The sequence below is a fragment of the Drosophila subpulchrella genome, chromosome 3L (assembly GCF_014743375.2).
Source record: "Drosophila subpulchrella strain 33 F10 #4 breed RU33 chromosome 3L, RU_Dsub_v1.1 Primary Assembly, whole genome shotgun sequence".
Taxonomy (NCBI): Eukaryota; Metazoa; Arthropoda; class Insecta; order Diptera; family Drosophilidae; genus Drosophila; species Drosophila subpulchrella.
This window is the reverse complement of record NC_050612.1, coordinates 22483365-22501262: the sequence shown is the minus strand read 5'-3', so window position 1 is coordinate 22501262 and position 17898 is coordinate 22483365. Positions and strand designations below refer to the sequence as shown.

Sequence of the window (17898 nt, the reverse complement as noted above, 5' to 3'; positions counted from 1 at the left end):
ATGAAAATGGGTTGAAAATTTGACCCTCGATTATAAGTGATATTTTAATGTACAATATTAGAGAATTGCACCACAAGCTCATAAAGGTATCCAACGTCAAAATCGGACTACAATAACTCAAGTTATGGAATCTAGAAGTGCAGTTTTGGGGTCCCACTCTGAAATCCATAGGAAATTCGAAAAAGACGAACATGAAAATGGGTTAAGAATTGGACCCCCGTTTGTAAGTAATATTTTAATGTAGAATATTAAAGAATTTTACCATAAACTCATAGAGGTATCCCACGTCAAAATCGGACTACACTAACTCAAGTTATGGAACCTAGAAGTTCAGTTTTGGGGTCCTATTCTGAAAGTCATTGGCATTACGAAAAAAATCCAACATGAAAATGAGTTAAATTTTTGACCTTCGTTAAAAAGTAATATTTGAATGTAGAATATTAGAGAATTCAACCACAAAATCATAGAGGTATCCCACGTCAGAATCGGACTACAATAACTCAAGTTATGGAATCTAGAAGTGCAGTTTTGGGTTCCCGTTCTGAAAGCCATTGGAATTACGGAAAAATCGAACATAAAAATGGGTTAAAATTTGGACCCTCGTTAAAAAGAAGGATTTTAGTGTAGAGTGTTATGGAATGTATAAAAGAGAATTTAATTTAATTGTATTGCTCCATTGAAAAGAAATACAAATTCACGAAGTAAAGGTTATTTGGTTTATTTTGTCGAGCTTTATTCGTTGAATTTTCGGTAACACAAAAACCTTTAACAATTATCCAGTTTACAATTTGCCATTCGATTCCGTTTCGCCGCCGCCGCTGTGCAGTTGTGTTTGGCGCCCGATTGCGAGTCCTGCGGCGAATCGAGTCCTTCGCCAGACACAACAACAAAGTCGCAGCCATCCAGGTGTGTTAGGTGTGTGTGCTTGGGTCTGTGGTGTACATATGTCTGTGTGGGGTCAGGAACCACCAATTTTAAGGACTCGAAATATTAACTAAACTCTAACGAAATCATTTAGAGATGCGGAGGCGGTGGCGGCGGTTCGGGGCACTCCTCCGTTTCCGTTTCGCAAGGACACGCCTCCATCTCATCAATGGCGCAGCCCTCCTCCTCGCAAATGCCCGCATCCGGAGCGGATGGTTCCGACTCGGGATCCCTATAGCCGGCATAGATCTCCGCCCGCTGCTTGATGATCTCCTGAATGATGGCCGTGAGGATCTCACGCGAGTCCACAATGTGACCCACTTCCTCGGCCACCTCGGCGGACAGCCACGGGCAGATGCTCTTCATCAGCTGCTCCTTCTTCACGGCATCGCTGGCCGGCTCAATGTTCTCCAAGACCTCGGGCACCAGACTGGCGATGTGTCCTTGGAGCAACTTGGCCGCCGTCACGCTCTTCTGCATCTCTGCGTCCAGCTCCTTGGCAATCGCATCCTGGCGCAGGCGGCGCTCCTTCTCCGCCTGCAAGCGCATCTCCTCAGCCTCCAGGCGACGCAGCTCGGCCAGTTCCGCCTCCCTCTGGGCCAGGAATCTGTGGGTTACCAAAGAATATTATTTATTTGGGTGTCATAAAATCGGTTATGACTCAGAATGGTAATATCGCATTATATAGGGAAGTATTTAAAAGTTTTACCAATTAACTAATTTCTATTCGAATGATATGATCAATTGTGAATTGTATAAAATTACAAAAGATATAAGAAACCATAAATATATAAAACTTGATAATAAAATTCAATTAAGACCGTAAAGTATTTAAATGTAAGTCTTTTAAGGATTTGTGATCTGAAGAATTCGCGAAAAGTAGAGCAATTATGTAAAAGCCTTAGAAATTTACATGTATAATGTATAAATTATAAATAATTACGTGTCATGTATAACATAACAAAAGATCTAAAGACCTTTTCAAATTAAATTCCTTGCACTTATGAAAGTTAGGTTAGGTAAGGATGGTCTAAAGAATTCACGGACAATTAGTAAGACCATGAATTTTTTAGATATGTTTAAAGAAATGGTGGTTTCAGTAGAGCCCTTAGAAAATCCCATATAGTTATAAACACTTTTCAGGTCCCTGGATGACTTACTCTTCCTGCTTGCGCCGCAAACTGGCCAGCTCCATCTCGTGGGCCACCTCCAGCATGCTCTGCTCGATGCAGGCGTCCACCAGGACATCGATGATTGGCTGGGCCTCGGCATCGAAGTGGAAGAGTTCGCCCTCGCCGATTTCGGTGCCCACATCCACGCCCACCTTGGCCGGGACAAACGGCGGCGTTGGCGGCTTCTCCAGGAACAGATCCGTCTGCGTGTCGATGGAGAACTCCGGCGGGCGCTGCACCAACTTCTCCAGATACTTCTCCGTCTGAATGGTCTCGTGTTTACGGCCCTTGACCGGCGGCGGAGTTCCCAGGACGTTCCTCTGGTTGCGGCACTGCACCGTCCGTTTGCGCAACATATTGCGGCGCCTCAATTCGGCGGCCTTGTCGAAGGGATCCACATCCGTCTGGAGCGGAAAATAAAGTGGATTAGTCGCGGGTCAGGGCTGGCAGAGAACTGAGCTACTGGTACGTACCACCAGCGAGGAGTTGCCGAAGTTGCTGCCCTTTATGACGCGACGGTCGTACATGACGTTCTTGTAGGGCTCCGGCGGCGGGACGATGGGTCTGCAAGAGGAGCAAGCGGAAAGCAAGGGGGTGTGGCAGGTGGGAGCCATCAATTAGTAAACCTCGACCCAGTTCAACAAACTCCACATTCAGAAAAATATATGCATCCCCTTTAAAGTCCCTTAAACATTTTCTTATATACGAAGTCAAACTAGTTAAGATACTTGTAATAATAACTCTAATGATTTCTATAAAATGTATCATTTCTATTACTAAAAAGGAACGTCTAATATTAATATAAGGTAATATTTGCTATAGAATGGCTTGCTAAGAACAAGGTCTAAAGGATTATAGGACCTTAACAAATTAAACAACAAATGTCTTGATTAATTAAAATTATATATTTAAGTAAATTTAGGTTATAAGTAGTTTAAAGAAAAGAACTCGATTCTTGACAAAAACTATTATATAATTAGAAATATAAATAGATAATCACCTATATAAGAAGGTATTTACATTTTTAATTTGCCCAAAATGATAATATTTATTTTTAATGTGATTGGTCTTCGCATTTATATTTTATAGTTAAAAATTCCCAATTAAGTCTTATGCTCAGTGCACTTGTGTTTCTTTCCCAGACCCAAATCTGTTGCACTATCAAGGCGATAAACATCAAATTTGTGCATTTCTCAACGCCCTCGCAGGCCGCTTGTCAAGTCATCTCCGATTCGAATCAATTTCCCCAAAGTTCAGTACACTTTTGGGTCAGATGGGAGGGCACCGATTTGAATTTAAAGCCTTAAAGTTACGCGAGTCCAGTCCGCAGTTGGTGAGTAATTTATGACTTGCTAATTTATATGTATGGTCCCTGGCAAGTAAATGGGGAAACAAACATTTTTTACCGCATATGCACATACGCGGGGAGTCGTGTTAGTATATAACATTGTCAGACATTGCACTAGGAGAACTTGGCACCTGAACTCGTGACCTATGCAAATTTTCTGCTACTTTTGGCCCACAAACAGGAAGTCACATTGAAGTTGTTGGCGAATGTCTAACAACATTTCTCTGGGTCTGGGTCTGAAGACCAAAGCAAACGCCTAATGGAACGGGGAACCTCTGGTCCGGCTTCCTTATGGCTATTACTTGGGGTATACCGTGCTCAGAATGCAACATTGACATAATCGGATGATACTTTTTATCATTATCATTTTCAATATGATTTTTGATATTTTGAAGAGTTATCTATCAGTTTAATAGTATAATTTGAAAATAATTTTGATATTATATTATAGTACACCTCCTATCAGTATGATGGTATTGCGTTGAAAGGGTTTAAGATATACAAGTATAAAGATCTTTTTGAACTATAAGTATCAAAATGTTTTTTTAGTCTATGTGGATCTTCCATAAAAGTCTTGCCTTCAGTCAACTGTTCTATGACCCTCTTATTTCAACGTTGAATGATATTTCATAATATTCCGTAACCTAAAAACCAGAGCCCATTTATCAAAACAACATCCATTTAAGGAAGACACCCGTTAGATTCATTTTTGTTTTTTGTTATCCCATAGGTGTCCTTCTGGCCCCTTTGGTGTGGTAATTGAACTTAATTTCCCTCCATTTGTGGCACTGTTTTTTCGCTGTTTTGTACCCATTGTTGTTGTTTACGAAATCTTGATTTAAATTATTTAAGCCCTGAGCTGGGAATATGGGATATTCTCCGCTGGCACGACACATACGAGGGTCCCTTGTCCGTGGGTTCGCATGTTCCTTTATGCAAGGCAAACGAGTTTCCCATTCGAGAATGCGCTAAATAAATTAATCAAACCGTTCAGGGAATTTACAATGTCCAAATGTTATTGGAAAAGCATTTCTAATTGAATTCTTGAAGAGTCAATACGAGCTTAGAAGTGGGGGTATGTATATGTAAACCATTTGAGATAGCTTCGCTATCGAGGAATATTATATTGTGTTGGCTCACTAAAGGGATTAGGGATATCCTTGAACAACCTAGTTATTTGGCATTCTATTAAAGAATCACCAGGTTTTTAGAAATGTGCTTAATGAATTATTAGCTATATTTTCAAGGACGATTTTCATGGTTTTATAACAAAACGTTCTTGAACTATTTATTAAAGTTAAGAACCATTGTTTCTTTGTCCTGGATGCTTACGAAAATACATTGACTTTGATTTCAAATAGTAAAAAATTTCCCGATTGATACCCCTACTTTCTTCATCGAATCTTATAGAGATATCTTGTCAATATTTCCGGTTCCTTAAAGCAACAATATGTTTGTAATTGAATTGTTTAGGTGTCAATCGATAAAGGTAGTAAGCAAAGTGGTTGGGGCCAAGAAGGGGAGTTCAGTTCTGTTTCCATTTCCATTTCAGCGCGGCTGTATATTACTCATTTGAATTTATGGTAATATATTTTGGCCCACTTTGCCTTGGTCAGCGGTTGGACCTTCCCACCTTTTTCAGCCCGAAGTTCGAATTCATACCATTTTGGGGGTTGGTCAGCTTGCTTTTTTTTATTACCTCTTGTCGCTGTTGTTGGTGCGACGCTGCTGCAATTGCTGTTGGAACTGGGCCTTGGTGATGTGGAGACCGCCGGCGAGGGATTGCGAATCGTTATGGGAGGATTTGGAGGCCGCAGCGGTGGCGGCGGCCACTGCCGCCGTGGCACGCACTCCGTTCAACCGGGTGGCGGTCACCTTCTGCTCCTTGTGCTCACTGGCGGGATCCTTGCTGTAGTAGCCCTGCAGGATCATGGGATACGAGGAGTAGGCGTAGACATGCCTCCGCAGCATGGTGGCCGGTATCATCTGGACCTCATGGGGTGGCGGCAGGAAGATGCCCTGCGGAACCGTGGTCTCGAAGCGAGGTCGCTGAGCCATCGCTGGATCCATCCAGGCGCCGGAACTGGCACTCTGGCGACCGCCGTAGTTCTGCTCCTCCGGCGCCAGGAAGCGCAACTTCTGGCTCAGCTCATCGGCGAAGCTGCGAACCTCCTGGGTGCTGCGGGAGAAGAAGGATCTGGGAGGGAGATTCCCGGCCGGCTCTGCTACATGACGATCCTGTTGATCCGCAGTCCCTTCCTCACGTCTTATGGGACGCACGATGGCCTGTTGCGGTCGCGTTGGATAAGAATCGAGCTCCTGCTCCACGGAGGGCTGATGACGCAGTACCGAAAATGCGTTGGTCACCACGTGCTGGAAATTGTAGGGACTCTGATACCGCTGGACGTTGTAACTGGACGAGTTGCAGTTGTAGTTGGTGTTCAAGAGAGTGTTCGCATTCGAGTTGGAGGATAGTCGTCCTGGTGCGTAGGGATAGCTGCTGGCGAAGGAGAAATTCTGCACGCGATCCTGTCTATTGTCGGGGAAGTGTTCTGGATCTGGATCTGGCTTGGGTTCAGAAGGATGTGCGAGTGCTGGGTGCTGCTGCTGCCTCGTCTCTGGCATGGTCTCCGCCTCCTCCTCGGTTATCCCTGCTCCCGGCCACCGGTCACTTCGTTCATTATAAATAGCCACCACACGGTTCTCTCACCCGCCGCACCGAAAAAGTTAATCAATATTTTTCCTATATTTTTTTTTTGTGGTTCAGGTGTTGCTTTGTTTGGTAGCTTGATTTCACCGCGGAACACGGACCGCACGGTTCGAATGGCAAACGCCAAATGACCAAAGGACTCGCAGGACTCGCGCTCGGACCCGGTTTCGACTTTCGATTCGGCCCGTGGTCAGCAGTCGGTCGTGCAGGCGGAAAAATATGTGAAACTACTTCTTGGAAAATCAGCTTTTACTGCCCTTGAGCTTACTTTGTAAAAGCTTTTCTAAAAACAATGGTTTCTTGAAAAATGTCCTTCATAAACATATGATATTTTAGGTAACCCACTTTTTAATATTCATAGGTGAAGCCATAAACTTGTAAAGCTTAGAAATGGTAGGATTACTTAAAAGGTTGTCTAGGAATATGCCTTTGAAAATAGTAAAAATTTGGAATGGAACATTTTTATTTGTACTTTAAAACTGATAGTACGATATTTAAGCAACTCTTATATACCCATTTTTAAAGGGTTTTTGGAACATATATATTTTAGAGATTTTTCCTAGAAAATTTTTAATTCTCATTTCATGAAAACCCTTTTTCTGAGTGTCTTAAGGTTCGCGATGTAGTTTAAGGCACCTGATGGGCAGGTGTTGCAATAATAATGCGAACTGTTAATAGTCGTTCGCGTTGGCATGGCCAAATCCGCGTTCCCAGGAATTCTACTTTGCATAAGAGCTTTTTTCCACCCAACTCGTGGTTCTCCAATTAAAGGTCTTGCCCGGTAGAGGACCTTGAATTTCATTCGACGGTGTCCACATTTCCTGTCACATTGTTGGAGATGACTTCACGCATTTGGTGGGCTGACATTGAAATCGGAGGTGGGTGGTTCTATTACTTGGAACACCTCCCGGCTAATGTCAATGGCCAAGGTCAATTGCTTGGACTGCCTGATAAGCGGAATTCAACAGCCAACTAAGCATAATTAAGTGGATTTCTTGGCACTCGAAGGAGGTGCTCATGTGGTAGTGGTTATAAGAAAGGTCAGTGAGTAGATGGGAGATTGCTGTTACCAGGACTATAAGGTATTCACCAGAAGTCGAATAGCTCCAGTATATGATTGAGGAACGGAAAGGTATGGCTACTTATTTTGATGGACTCCGTTACTCATTCATTTTTTTAATTGATTGGAATCGCTTCTTGACCTTAGACCTTTAAGGAGAAACCCTAAACCACACTATAATTATCTTAAATTAGATACCTAGTGAGAGCCGATGGAATTTTTGTTAATAAATGAGTAGTTCGGATAATCTTATAAAGCTTTTTCATGACCACAATCAAATCAATATAAAACCAAACTACAACTGACTTTGTAAACCTTCTACAGGTGTCCTCCAAATTTTTTATGTATCCCAATTATATTATTACTTTTCCTTAGTTGGCCTTAACTCAATATATAGTTTGGGTTAATATCGATACATGTTTTATTGTCATTCCTTGGGATTATCCTTTTCCCTGTTTGACCTTAATCCGACCCAAGTCCAGCCCCTGTCATTATCTTCAGTCAGATATATAGGTATATTTTTATGATAGTGCGTCAGTTTCTAGTTTTAAGCACTCAACGACTTGCACACTCCTCATAATTTCCCCCGAGTTCACCCATCCATTGTTTTCTTTCGGGACACGAATGTTGCCGAGCTTGCGTGTCCTTTAGTTGGGCCTTTGTATTGACCATCTAGCGAACACGGCCAGCGTTTAATAATTTATTTACGCAATTTATGACTTTCGTTTTTGGACTCGGATTCCATTGACCCCAGTGGGGAGACTTATAGGAAATCCCTACCACAAGGCTTTGAGCAAGTCACTTTGATTGGAGCCACGTTTTGCAAATTTAGTATACCCTCAGGATACCAGAATATTTTAATTTTTTAATTATGTTACTTAATTAGTTACCTAACTTAAATTAAATATGAACCGCACATTTAGTTTTTGTACATTTTGGCTTAAATATTATTAAAGTGATCCTAACTTTTAGATATTTGTTTATGAACTGGGGACAGATTAGTTATATCTTAGGGCTATAAGATTTTTTGTGTGATACATAGACCAAGTTAGAATAGATTCATTTTCTTTTATATTAAAAAGTAACCAATTGTAATATAATAATAATAAATTTCAATGCAAACTAACCTTAATATTTGAAATATATGCAACTTTCTTCCCAGTAAATAAATAAATTGTTCAATACACCCCGACTACCTAATCCCTTTTACAGGATATACATCGAAAATTCCTTGGGAGTTTTCTGTTTGCTACTCACTTGGGACAGCCTTTGATTTTGATCGGCTTGGGTTGGCTGGCCCACCAGAAGGCCTGTTTGCATGGTGGCGCTGGACAAGGATTCTCGTGCCATTTGAGCTGCATCTCGGTGACCTCGGTTCCTTTGATACCGGTACTAAGGAAATCCATTCCCGAGCCTTTACCCCTGCCATTGGGCTTGTACTCCCGCTTCGGGATCGTTGGCATTGTTCTATGTTACGTTTTCGAGGTTTTTCAAATATTACAATATTTATCGGTACAATTCTACCGTTTGCCGAAATGATGTGTAAAAAAGTGATTTACTAAAGTGACGCATTTTCACAGGTCTTCTTTGTTTTCCACTTTTTAGCTTGCTTGATTTTTAAACATTTAAACACTTTTTTAAAATTTTATTTCGGTTTTTGTTGTGTTTAGCTGACATTGGTAAGAATTTGTATCCAAAATAAACAACAACGGCGGAATTTCCTCAGTTGCCATGGGAATTCAATGTCGGCATTGTTAAACTGTTGCTGTGTGGGGATGGGTTTTTGGGTTGGGTGGAGGAGGATGTTCTGTTGCAATGCGGATTATTCGTATTAGCACTCGATAAATTTGATAACTATTTAAAGGAAAATCTATCGAAAAATAAACGTTATGATTTTCCAGAGATTTTTCATCCGCATTTTCGACTGCCTAATTTATGGTCACTGAACTTCTCCATATATTATTCATTACTGACTGTCTTTCAGTATGAGTAATCTATTTGTATATCTTCTAATCAAAAAGGAGCTCGACTAAGCGCAAGTTTCTCAAAGGAGCTTTTCAGCTTAAAGCTGGGAGTGCGTCCGTTGTAGTTTATAGCACGAACAAAAATAAAAGTATATGTAATTATTAATTACAAGTTAATAATATTCCATAGTTTATTGTCCAAGTAAGCGAATGTTTTTAAATTTTAAAGCAATTATACATAGTTTCCTTTATTTCTGTCTGCGGATCAACTCAACTCTCAGTTCTTGGGCTATCCAGGGTAATGCGTTTTAATCCACGTTGCATGTCAAAATTGTAAAATATTCGTGTAATTCTTTCCTGTGTTGTATAACTTAAATATAATATCCTTGTAATAGTATGGGTATTTTTTTTCAAGACCAATTTTCGTATTAACGAAGGTTTAAAAGTTCCATTAACTCGGACATCTCCACCGAGTCCGATTTCTTAAACTGCAATAACTTTATGTAAACAGATTTCAACGGTTCTCGATTTTGTAACATTGGAATTATTTTTAGTAAAACCTGCAAACAATTTGAGTGTTATCATAAAATCACTATTTTCTGTAAAGTAAATTTACCTTTAACAAAGTTTCGCCAGCGTTCGGTGCCTCTGCAAAGTCAACTGCATCCGTTACCTTACTTAAAACTGGGATTGATAAGGTGGAATATAAATTCAATTGTATCAATATCGTGTGTATGGTTGCGTGAATGATTCTAACTTTTTTCTGTTTGTCCGATTTGTTATTTTCCATAAAAAAAGTATCGAAACAGATGTAAGGGATAGAATCGTTGGGAAAATGCAATTCTAGTGCAAATCTATACTGAAATTCCAATTTCTCAATTGCGGAATCCCAAGCTCGAATCTCAAAAGTGCGGAACGAGTCCATGCAAAAGAAAAGGCAGTAGGATTTTCCACTTTTACATTGAATCCGAGTATTTTGGGTAATAACTTTAAATAAATCCGAATAAAACAAGGTGCTTAGTAGTCCCCCGTTTAAATATCCATTTATAACTGCAGGATGATTTACCGTCGTTTTCAGAGTGACAACCGTGAGTTCTTGTTCAATGGGAATGAGAAGTGGCTTAGGGTTTATGTTAAATGGCATTTTAAGATGTAGGACGCCACTTAGAATTTTTGGGTAAGAATTATTGTAGAAAAGGGCTGTAAAAAGTTGTAAATAAAAAAGTGTCATACATAACATACATTAATATTGACCTACATGTCTCGTCCCAGTTACTAATGATGCCCTTGAAAATGGAATTGATATTGGTGAATCCCTCGTTTAACTGCTCAGCTATTTCGGTTGCATCCTGCATGTATTTTTGTTGCTCAGGCGTTGGATTCTTGGATAGGTTTTCTATGAGCAATTTAAGTGCCTCGTTGTACTTGAGCGACATTGCGAAAGTAATTTTATTCAATTATATTTTTCGGGGAATCCCTAAATTTGATTTAAGTTTAGTTCAGCTTCAGCACAATCCTCGGAAACTAATGATGAACTTTTTTTTTACTGTCTCTGACGTTAGTGTGGCAAAAATGGCGTTAGGGAAAAATTAAGTAGTGTTGGTGAAAACTTTCGCACTAAAAACAGAGAAGAATTCAATAGTGTGATTCAAAATAAAATTATTGTTTAATTGGATTATAAATATAAATATTGGATTATAAATATACGAGGTACATTAAGAGTAAGTTTAACTTGCAAGCCCTTTTATATCTTCAAACTCTAACAGCCCTAATGTTTTTTGAACAATGTGGCAACACTCTTATGGTATACTTTACATTACATCTTACATGTATATATTTTTATTCATGAAAGAGGAAGAATGGGTTGAAGGGAAAAAGAGATTGGTGCTACCAGATCGGTACAAATTATAACTCAAATCCATGGAAGAGGAAGAACGGATGGCGCCTTTGTTCAATTATTTGAAAACTTGTAAACCTTTTAAGCTTTATAAAAAGGAGGAAAAGATGAGGGCAAGAAGGGATAATAGAAGGAATAGGAGAAGAGGGGAAAGAAGGCCTCAAAAATTTGAAATTTACACAATTTAGTTCATATAGCTTCAGCTCCAATTTAAAAGTTACGGCTCGTGACTATCCCTTACAAATCCTGTTCATCGAATCCATTTCTCCATTGGTAGTATAAAATTAACATTATGTTATTTAAACAAATGGTATTTGCTGCCTAATTGTCTGCAGAATTACCAAAACAACCCATCTTAGGTGTAGACTTAAAAAAAAGTGACCCCAAGTTCCTTGAAATTAGGAATCAGACATTCCTTTTTTAAAAATATATCACCGCGGAAGTTAAATTTTTATCCATCAGTTAAACCATTTTGAGGAACACAGCCCCGCCTGAATCGAATTTCCCTGAAACGTGTCATTTAATTAGGTTTTCCATGGATATCCGTATCTCGACCATCAAAGGTTGTCATTTGTATTAACCCCCTTTTTCCTGTTCGAATTATGTACATCCTTTGTATTGCTTTGCTTATTCATTAACAAACATTTCGGGGGGTTTTGACTGGACTACAATGACTTGGCTGTCAGCGATGACGTTTCGCTTTATGCGGGGGTGATAATTGTGTCCGAACCCCTTGAAAATCCCGAAAATGCCTAATAAGATCACAGGGGCAGTGGGACATTGAATCAACATTCGATAAGTGGCCATGACGCTTGACATTTGCAGAGGCCCCACAGCCATTTAGTAAGGTTAAAGGTTAATGATGGCCACACAGGCGTCAACTGGCGACTGAGATCTTGACCAGCAATTCCCCGATCATTTGCACAGATACCATATTCGAGTGGCCGGATTCTGCGAAGTCCCCCCGGAAAAAGTGTCCCACTGAGTGTGTTGGCTCGTTGTCAAACAAATCATTTACTACGCATCCTCGTACCCCTGCCAGAAATCCTGAAACCCATGTGTAGGTGTGAGCTGCAGTTTTCCCAGGAAAAAATACGTCCAGCTCGAGATTTGATTAATTTATTACCCGTTGTCGAAGGGAAAGTGATCTTCGGGTACCTAACGGTAGGGTATCGTAAAAAAACATTCGGTAGACACAATTGTTAAATTATCTGCGGGCTGCTGTTGTGGGCACTTTTTTATGAGTTATTTATGTGCTGCCCTGGCGCCAACAGGAAAATAAAATAATTATGAGTGACTCTGTGCAAATAGATATCAGCAGAATCTAAAAAAATATTGACTAACCCAGATATAATAACTTTATAATTGTTAGAATATTTTGGATGAAAACGTTCATTTATTATTTATATGTTATATACAGATATACATAAATCAAAAGCATTAAAATAATCGTTTTATAATATTTAAATTTATTAATATTTTATTTTAAACTCGCATTACATTAAAAAGATTTATTAAGGTATTCAAATTATTGGTGACAAATCTGGATTTTAAATAATTGAATTTTTGAATAAATCAAGTAAGAAACACGAATTTTTGTTTTAATATATTTCGATTGAATTTATAAATAAGATCAATTATACAATTTTTATAATTATACAAATTTTACATTGCTTTTAAAAAAGTATTTTTGCAATTTATAAATATCTTAAAGCAATAATGTATTTTGTTAAGAATTACAATACAATTACAAAAAATTTCAGAAAATACATAAATGTTGATTTTATTCATAAATAAAATTATTAAAATAAAATTATTTAAGAAGCCGTTATCCAAATGATTATCGTTCAACCAAATAAATTATACTATTGATTGATTTGTCAATTCTTATTGATTAATTGCTGGCCAACTTGCAAGGGCATAAATAAATAAATTTCGCTACAAAACGGTCTAAAATTGCCGGATAATATATTTACAAAGAAAACTGCGGCCGATAAACAAACCCAGCCAAATTAAAATAAATATAACAATTTTTCTCCTAATGACAAGCCCCATATATAAAGAATGCAAAACACGCAAACATTTTAGTGGCTTTTCGGGGGTACAAGCTTGCATGACTGAAATATTTCCAAGTATTATTGATTGCCGACATTTGGAGCATAAATGGCTCTTTAACTTCTTCTCGGTTCGCCTGACAAATGTGCGAGTTAAGTGAAAATGTCGTTTCATGTGGTTTTAGTCAGACATTAGACATTGCCGCCCCTCCCATTTCGCCACTCGGTTGACTTTTGTGCGTCTAATTTGCATTTGGTTCGGGACTTGATAACAGCAAAATCCGTTTGTCGATCGCTTCCAAGCTACACGGTGGAATATTTTAAAAAATCCAGCGAGCTTTTTGTTACTTTACACACAGATACTCAACACACACACTTGGGGAAAATAGAAAATGAAATAAAAATAAAAACGCGATCGTCTGATCGTCAACAACAATGAGAATGAACAATATAAATGGTCGCATCGGAATTGCTAATTTGCTTTTCAGTTGGCTTGGGGTTTTGGCTTGGGTTTGCCATTGGGTTTTTGTTTTTATTTCTTCTTTTTTTTTTCTTTTTTATCCAGGGTTCCTGGTACGTCTGACCCTCCCTTTTGGACCCCCAGTGGACCCCAGAGTCGCCGACCGATTGATTTTTGTGCGACATTTTTGACATGCGGATGTGCCATGTTAACGAGAAGACAACTGTTCCCCTTTTTCGCCTCGAGTACAGCTGCATTTTGGGGCTCGCATTCTCGGTTTTCGGCCCGCAACAAATCCTTTTGCACATTTACAATAAATTGAATTTGACCAATGCTGTTGCGGTTGAGGAGAATTTCCCCCCATTCCCTCCCGTTTTAGGGCAAGTGAAATGCTTGAAAACCGCAGGAAATTCGTCGAATTTGCCATGCGGTAAACTGGGCTGTTGGGCCGAGCCAAGTTTCAGTTCCAGTTAGCAAGGATTTCAGGAGGTGCTGGGAGAGTCCTTTGTGTGCGTCGGCGTATGCATAATTGATGCGAATGTTTGCGGCAGTGTTCGGGCTTAGGAGCCCAAAACCAAAAACCATTCCTCATAATTGAGTCGCCCTCCCGAACGAAGGAATAGTTTCTTTTCCCCAAAAAAAAGAGGAAAAATAGCAAACTTCATTGGCTGCAGCTGAGATTTTTTTGTCTGGCAGTTGGAAAATGAAGTGCAGTTGGAAAAGCCGCAATTTTTCAATTACATACTGAGAAGTTGCTCTGCCAGGGGTGTGAGTCCCCTTTGGGCGAGTAAATATGCAGATGACTCGAGTTTTCACTTTGTAAAATCCTAAAAATTAAGATTTCAAAGTACAACTTATAGAGCTATTAGTAAAAACTTCCCATTTAACATTTAAGATTTATTGAAATTATATTGAATTTACTTATTGTAGTTTCCCAAAGGATTTATTATATATTATAATTGTGCTTTAAATTCCTTTCGGAATTTCAAAATCTAAGTACAAAATATATATTAGTGTATTTTATACACTTTATAAATTAGGTAATAAATGAATCAGTAAATTAATAAGCTAATTGGATACATTTTTTATTAAATCTTTATTTCAATCAAAGTTTTACTAATCCAAATATTTTGTAAGAACTTGTATATTTTTTGTAAGGGATTTGGAATTTTGTTCTTTCTCTCTTTTATAGCAATAATGATTGTTTCTTTCTTTATTTTATTGTAAGGTCCTTGAAGTAAATCTCATGAAAGGCTCACCTGTCCTTGGAACATTTCTCACACCCATATAAACAAACAAGGCACCGTTAGGCGCCACCTGTAGCAGTCTTATCCCGTTTCAAGGATAACAAGGATGCCAAGGATAACAATCTTCCTGCTGGGCACACTTTCACTCTCCTTGCTTTCCAGACAGATTTCACAAGAATTTACCTGTTACACACGTGCAAAACTCTCCGTTTTTACCTAGAAAAATTGTAAATAATATTGTTTTGGGCATCGATCGTAATCGATCTCTTGGGTGCTGCCTTGTTTTGGCTCATAACTCAATTAGTCGGAAATTGTCCAAGGACTACGTGTGGTGTCAAAATAGTGAAGATCTTTATTAGCCGAGGACTATCTGTTGTGGCCACACTACAAGACAATTGGAAGATGACTTCCGTTTTCCCTGGAAGCGATCCAAAAGGTGTGGAAAATGATCTTCCTGTTGGGATTTGTTTGGGAACAAGTGTTAAGGATGCGCGTGACCGGGAAACGGAAATTGAGTCACGTAGCGGTAGCGGGTTAAAAATTATACGGACTTTAGAAACGTGATTAGGTATTTTTACAGTTAGAGGTTAAGAAAGGTGTTGGAATTTTGATTTTATGTTAACGTGAGTAATTTTATCTCTATTGCAAGCATCATTTATAGATATAAAAGTAATCAAATCCAAGGGACTTAATTTTGTTTTATAAATATAAATATGAAAACTCTTAAATACAACTGGCAATTAATAAAACTTTTATACCTTTACTGTACCTTTACTTTATACCTTTAAGGAAGCACACAATATATGATTTAAAATTTAGAATTTCCTGATAATTTTAATTATTTCAAACTAACACCTAAATCTTAAATTATTATTATTATTATTTCATTAGCCACAAATAAACGACCACTAAAAATCTAAAAACTATATATTTCCCCATTTCTTTCTAATCTTTACAACCATGGTTTTCATCAACGGAAGTTTCTAAACAAATCATCATCAAATCACATATTCATAGAACAATTTCATGCGATTCGCCTGGGATTCAGCCCCCTCTCTCTGATTTATCCTCTTACGACTTAACGATTGCCTACAAATTGGTGTTTAATGGCTCAGCCCTCTCGCCTTATGGGCAATATTACTTCGATATCAAGCGATACGATCTCACTTCATCAAACTTTCATCAGTCATCCACTTCACTCGCAATCTTTTGTTTATTGTCAACATATTCGACTCGCCATTGAAGGAGCATATTCCACAAAAGACATTTTGTGGCCCCATAAAAACCGAGGAAACTATGAAAGAAATTAACCAATCAATGGAATTTTACGGACTTTTTTCTCCATTTCATGGGTGGCGCTGTGTGGGGCTCTCAACGAATCAGACCTGGTTAATAATATTTTACAACTTTTGGCTTTCCTTATAGGGTTTTATTGCTCTTATTTATTATTTGTTATGAGGGGCTTCAAATCGATAAAAAAAACAACTCGTTTTTAATTATTGAAAATACTTCTTATATATTTTTTATGGCTGGTAGCTGGGCCCATTCGAAAATGGTTAGACAAGTTCATAAAACGAACCCCCAAAATTCGAGAATATTTATTACACTTTTTCGGTGGCCGTTTGCTGGCAAACAAAAGACCCGCACACAGGAAGTTTGGATGGGTCTAAAAAAAAAGGAGGAAAAACAAACCATATATCAATGAAGTTGTCCTCGAACGTGTGTCCAGGATGCGTTTAAAAAAGAAATCCCTTCCGCTCGCGCCGCATTTTTCGATTTCTTTCGCCGGCCAAATGAGCTGAACTTCCGTTGCAACGCGTGCGATAGTGCCACGCCCCCTGGGCCGCCCCAATTGCAGTTGATATATCTATCGTAAGATACGTTGTATATGTATATATACATATATCTGGCAACTAGGCAGCAACTATGCTAATCAACGGTATGCCAAATCGAGTCAAGAACTCGTCTAACCAAGGCGACGCCATTTGCAGTTTCACACTTTTTTATTCGAACCAATTTTTATGGCCAGGCGTGCCAAATTTGTAAAAATGCGCCAAAGAGACAAGTGTAAAGCTATACCTATAGCTGGCTCCTCTCATCGTGGTTATACATAGTTATAGTTGTCGCTTGCCACCGCTTCAGGTTGCCGTCCGTCTTGCATAATGGCCAATAGACCTGGCTGAAACGACAGCCACTCGCTGTCTCCATAATTTGTGCAATAAATCAAATGAATTTCACTCAGAAAAACAATCGAGAAACTGAGAAACTATCGGGGAGGTGGAGGTGGAGTGACTTCAAGGCAAGTCAGCCAATAATTATTTACCAAAATGCCTTGGCAACAATCGAAAGACCAAAAAGCATATCAATAAAAGTCGCGCACGCAAACAAGCGATTGACACGCAAAAACACATTTAAAATTGATTAGCCCGGTCAAGCTGAAACCGAAATCAGAAATCGTAAAACCCAAAGTCCCAAATTCCTAATACAAGACAAAGCTCTAATCCCGGGCTCTAGAAGACGTCTAGACGAATGGAGCCCCCTGCTTATCGCGTGGTGTGACATTTGCCCGCGGCCCCATCTTCTTCTCGCATATCCCCAGCCGCAGCTTTATAATTTTATCTGCGTGTGTGACGCGTGCTATATAGACAGCAATCACAGAATTATATTTTAGCCAATCATTTGGAACATTAGTTAAAAGAGAATTATTAGCTGGGCTGTATAGTTTCAAAAGTAAAAGATTTTATACTCTACAAATACAATTTTATTTAAGAGTAAGGAAGGGGCCATCTCTTTTATAATTATAACAGTTTTTAAAAACTGTAAGAACTATAATTTCTTAGTTTGGGTTAAGTTTCAAAAATATAGATTAAATTAAAGAACGATGTATACATGTTATTTAAATTTTGAATTTTTTTAACCATTTTGTTTTTTTTTAATATATGTTGGATGCTTCAAGAAAATTATTTAAGACTTTCTTTTTAATATTCGACCTATTTTGGTTTTATAGATGATAGGATACAAAAGTTGTATAGTCTTAAAAGAAATATTCTTCAAAGTAAAGA

The 17898-nt window shown here is 38.7% G+C and overlaps 2 protein-coding genes across 3 annotated transcripts; both read right to left on the bottom strand.

The window, feature by feature from the left end:
* Positions 1 to 717: 717 nt before the first annotated feature.
* LOC119554999 (radial spoke head protein 3 homolog B) lies at positions 718 to 8784 on the bottom strand. Of its 2 annotated transcripts, none has more exons than XM_037866140.1 (4): positions 5144 to 6259; positions 2570 to 2660; positions 2085 to 2500; positions 718 to 1531 (listed from the first exon to the last, which is right to left on the bottom strand). In XM_037866140.1, the coding sequence occupies exons 1-4, from the start codon at positions 6067 to 6069 to the stop codon at positions 1015 to 1017; spliced, it is 1950 nt and encodes a 649-aa protein (XP_037722068.1). In that variant the 5' UTR covers positions 6070 to 6259; the 3' UTR covers positions 718 to 1014. The 2 variants fall into 2 exon arrangements, with proteins under 2 accessions (XP_037722068.1, XP_037722069.1); XM_037866141.1 differs by lacking the exon at positions 5144 to 6259 and adding an exon at positions 8472 to 8784 and having other exon boundaries at positions 721 to 1531.
* A 386-nt stretch (positions 8785 to 9170) lies between these two features.
* Positions 9171 to 10689, bottom strand: LOC119555000. Its single transcript, XM_037866142.1, has 3 exons — positions 10437 to 10689; positions 9795 to 10378; positions 9171 to 9738 (listed from the first exon to the last, which is right to left on the bottom strand). Exons 1-3 carry the CDS (start codon positions 10612 to 10614, stop codon positions 9607 to 9609), a joined length of 894 nt encoding a protein of 297 aa, XP_037722070.1. The 5' UTR covers positions 10615 to 10689; the 3' UTR covers positions 9171 to 9606.
* Positions 10690 to 17898: the final 7209 nt, after the last annotated feature.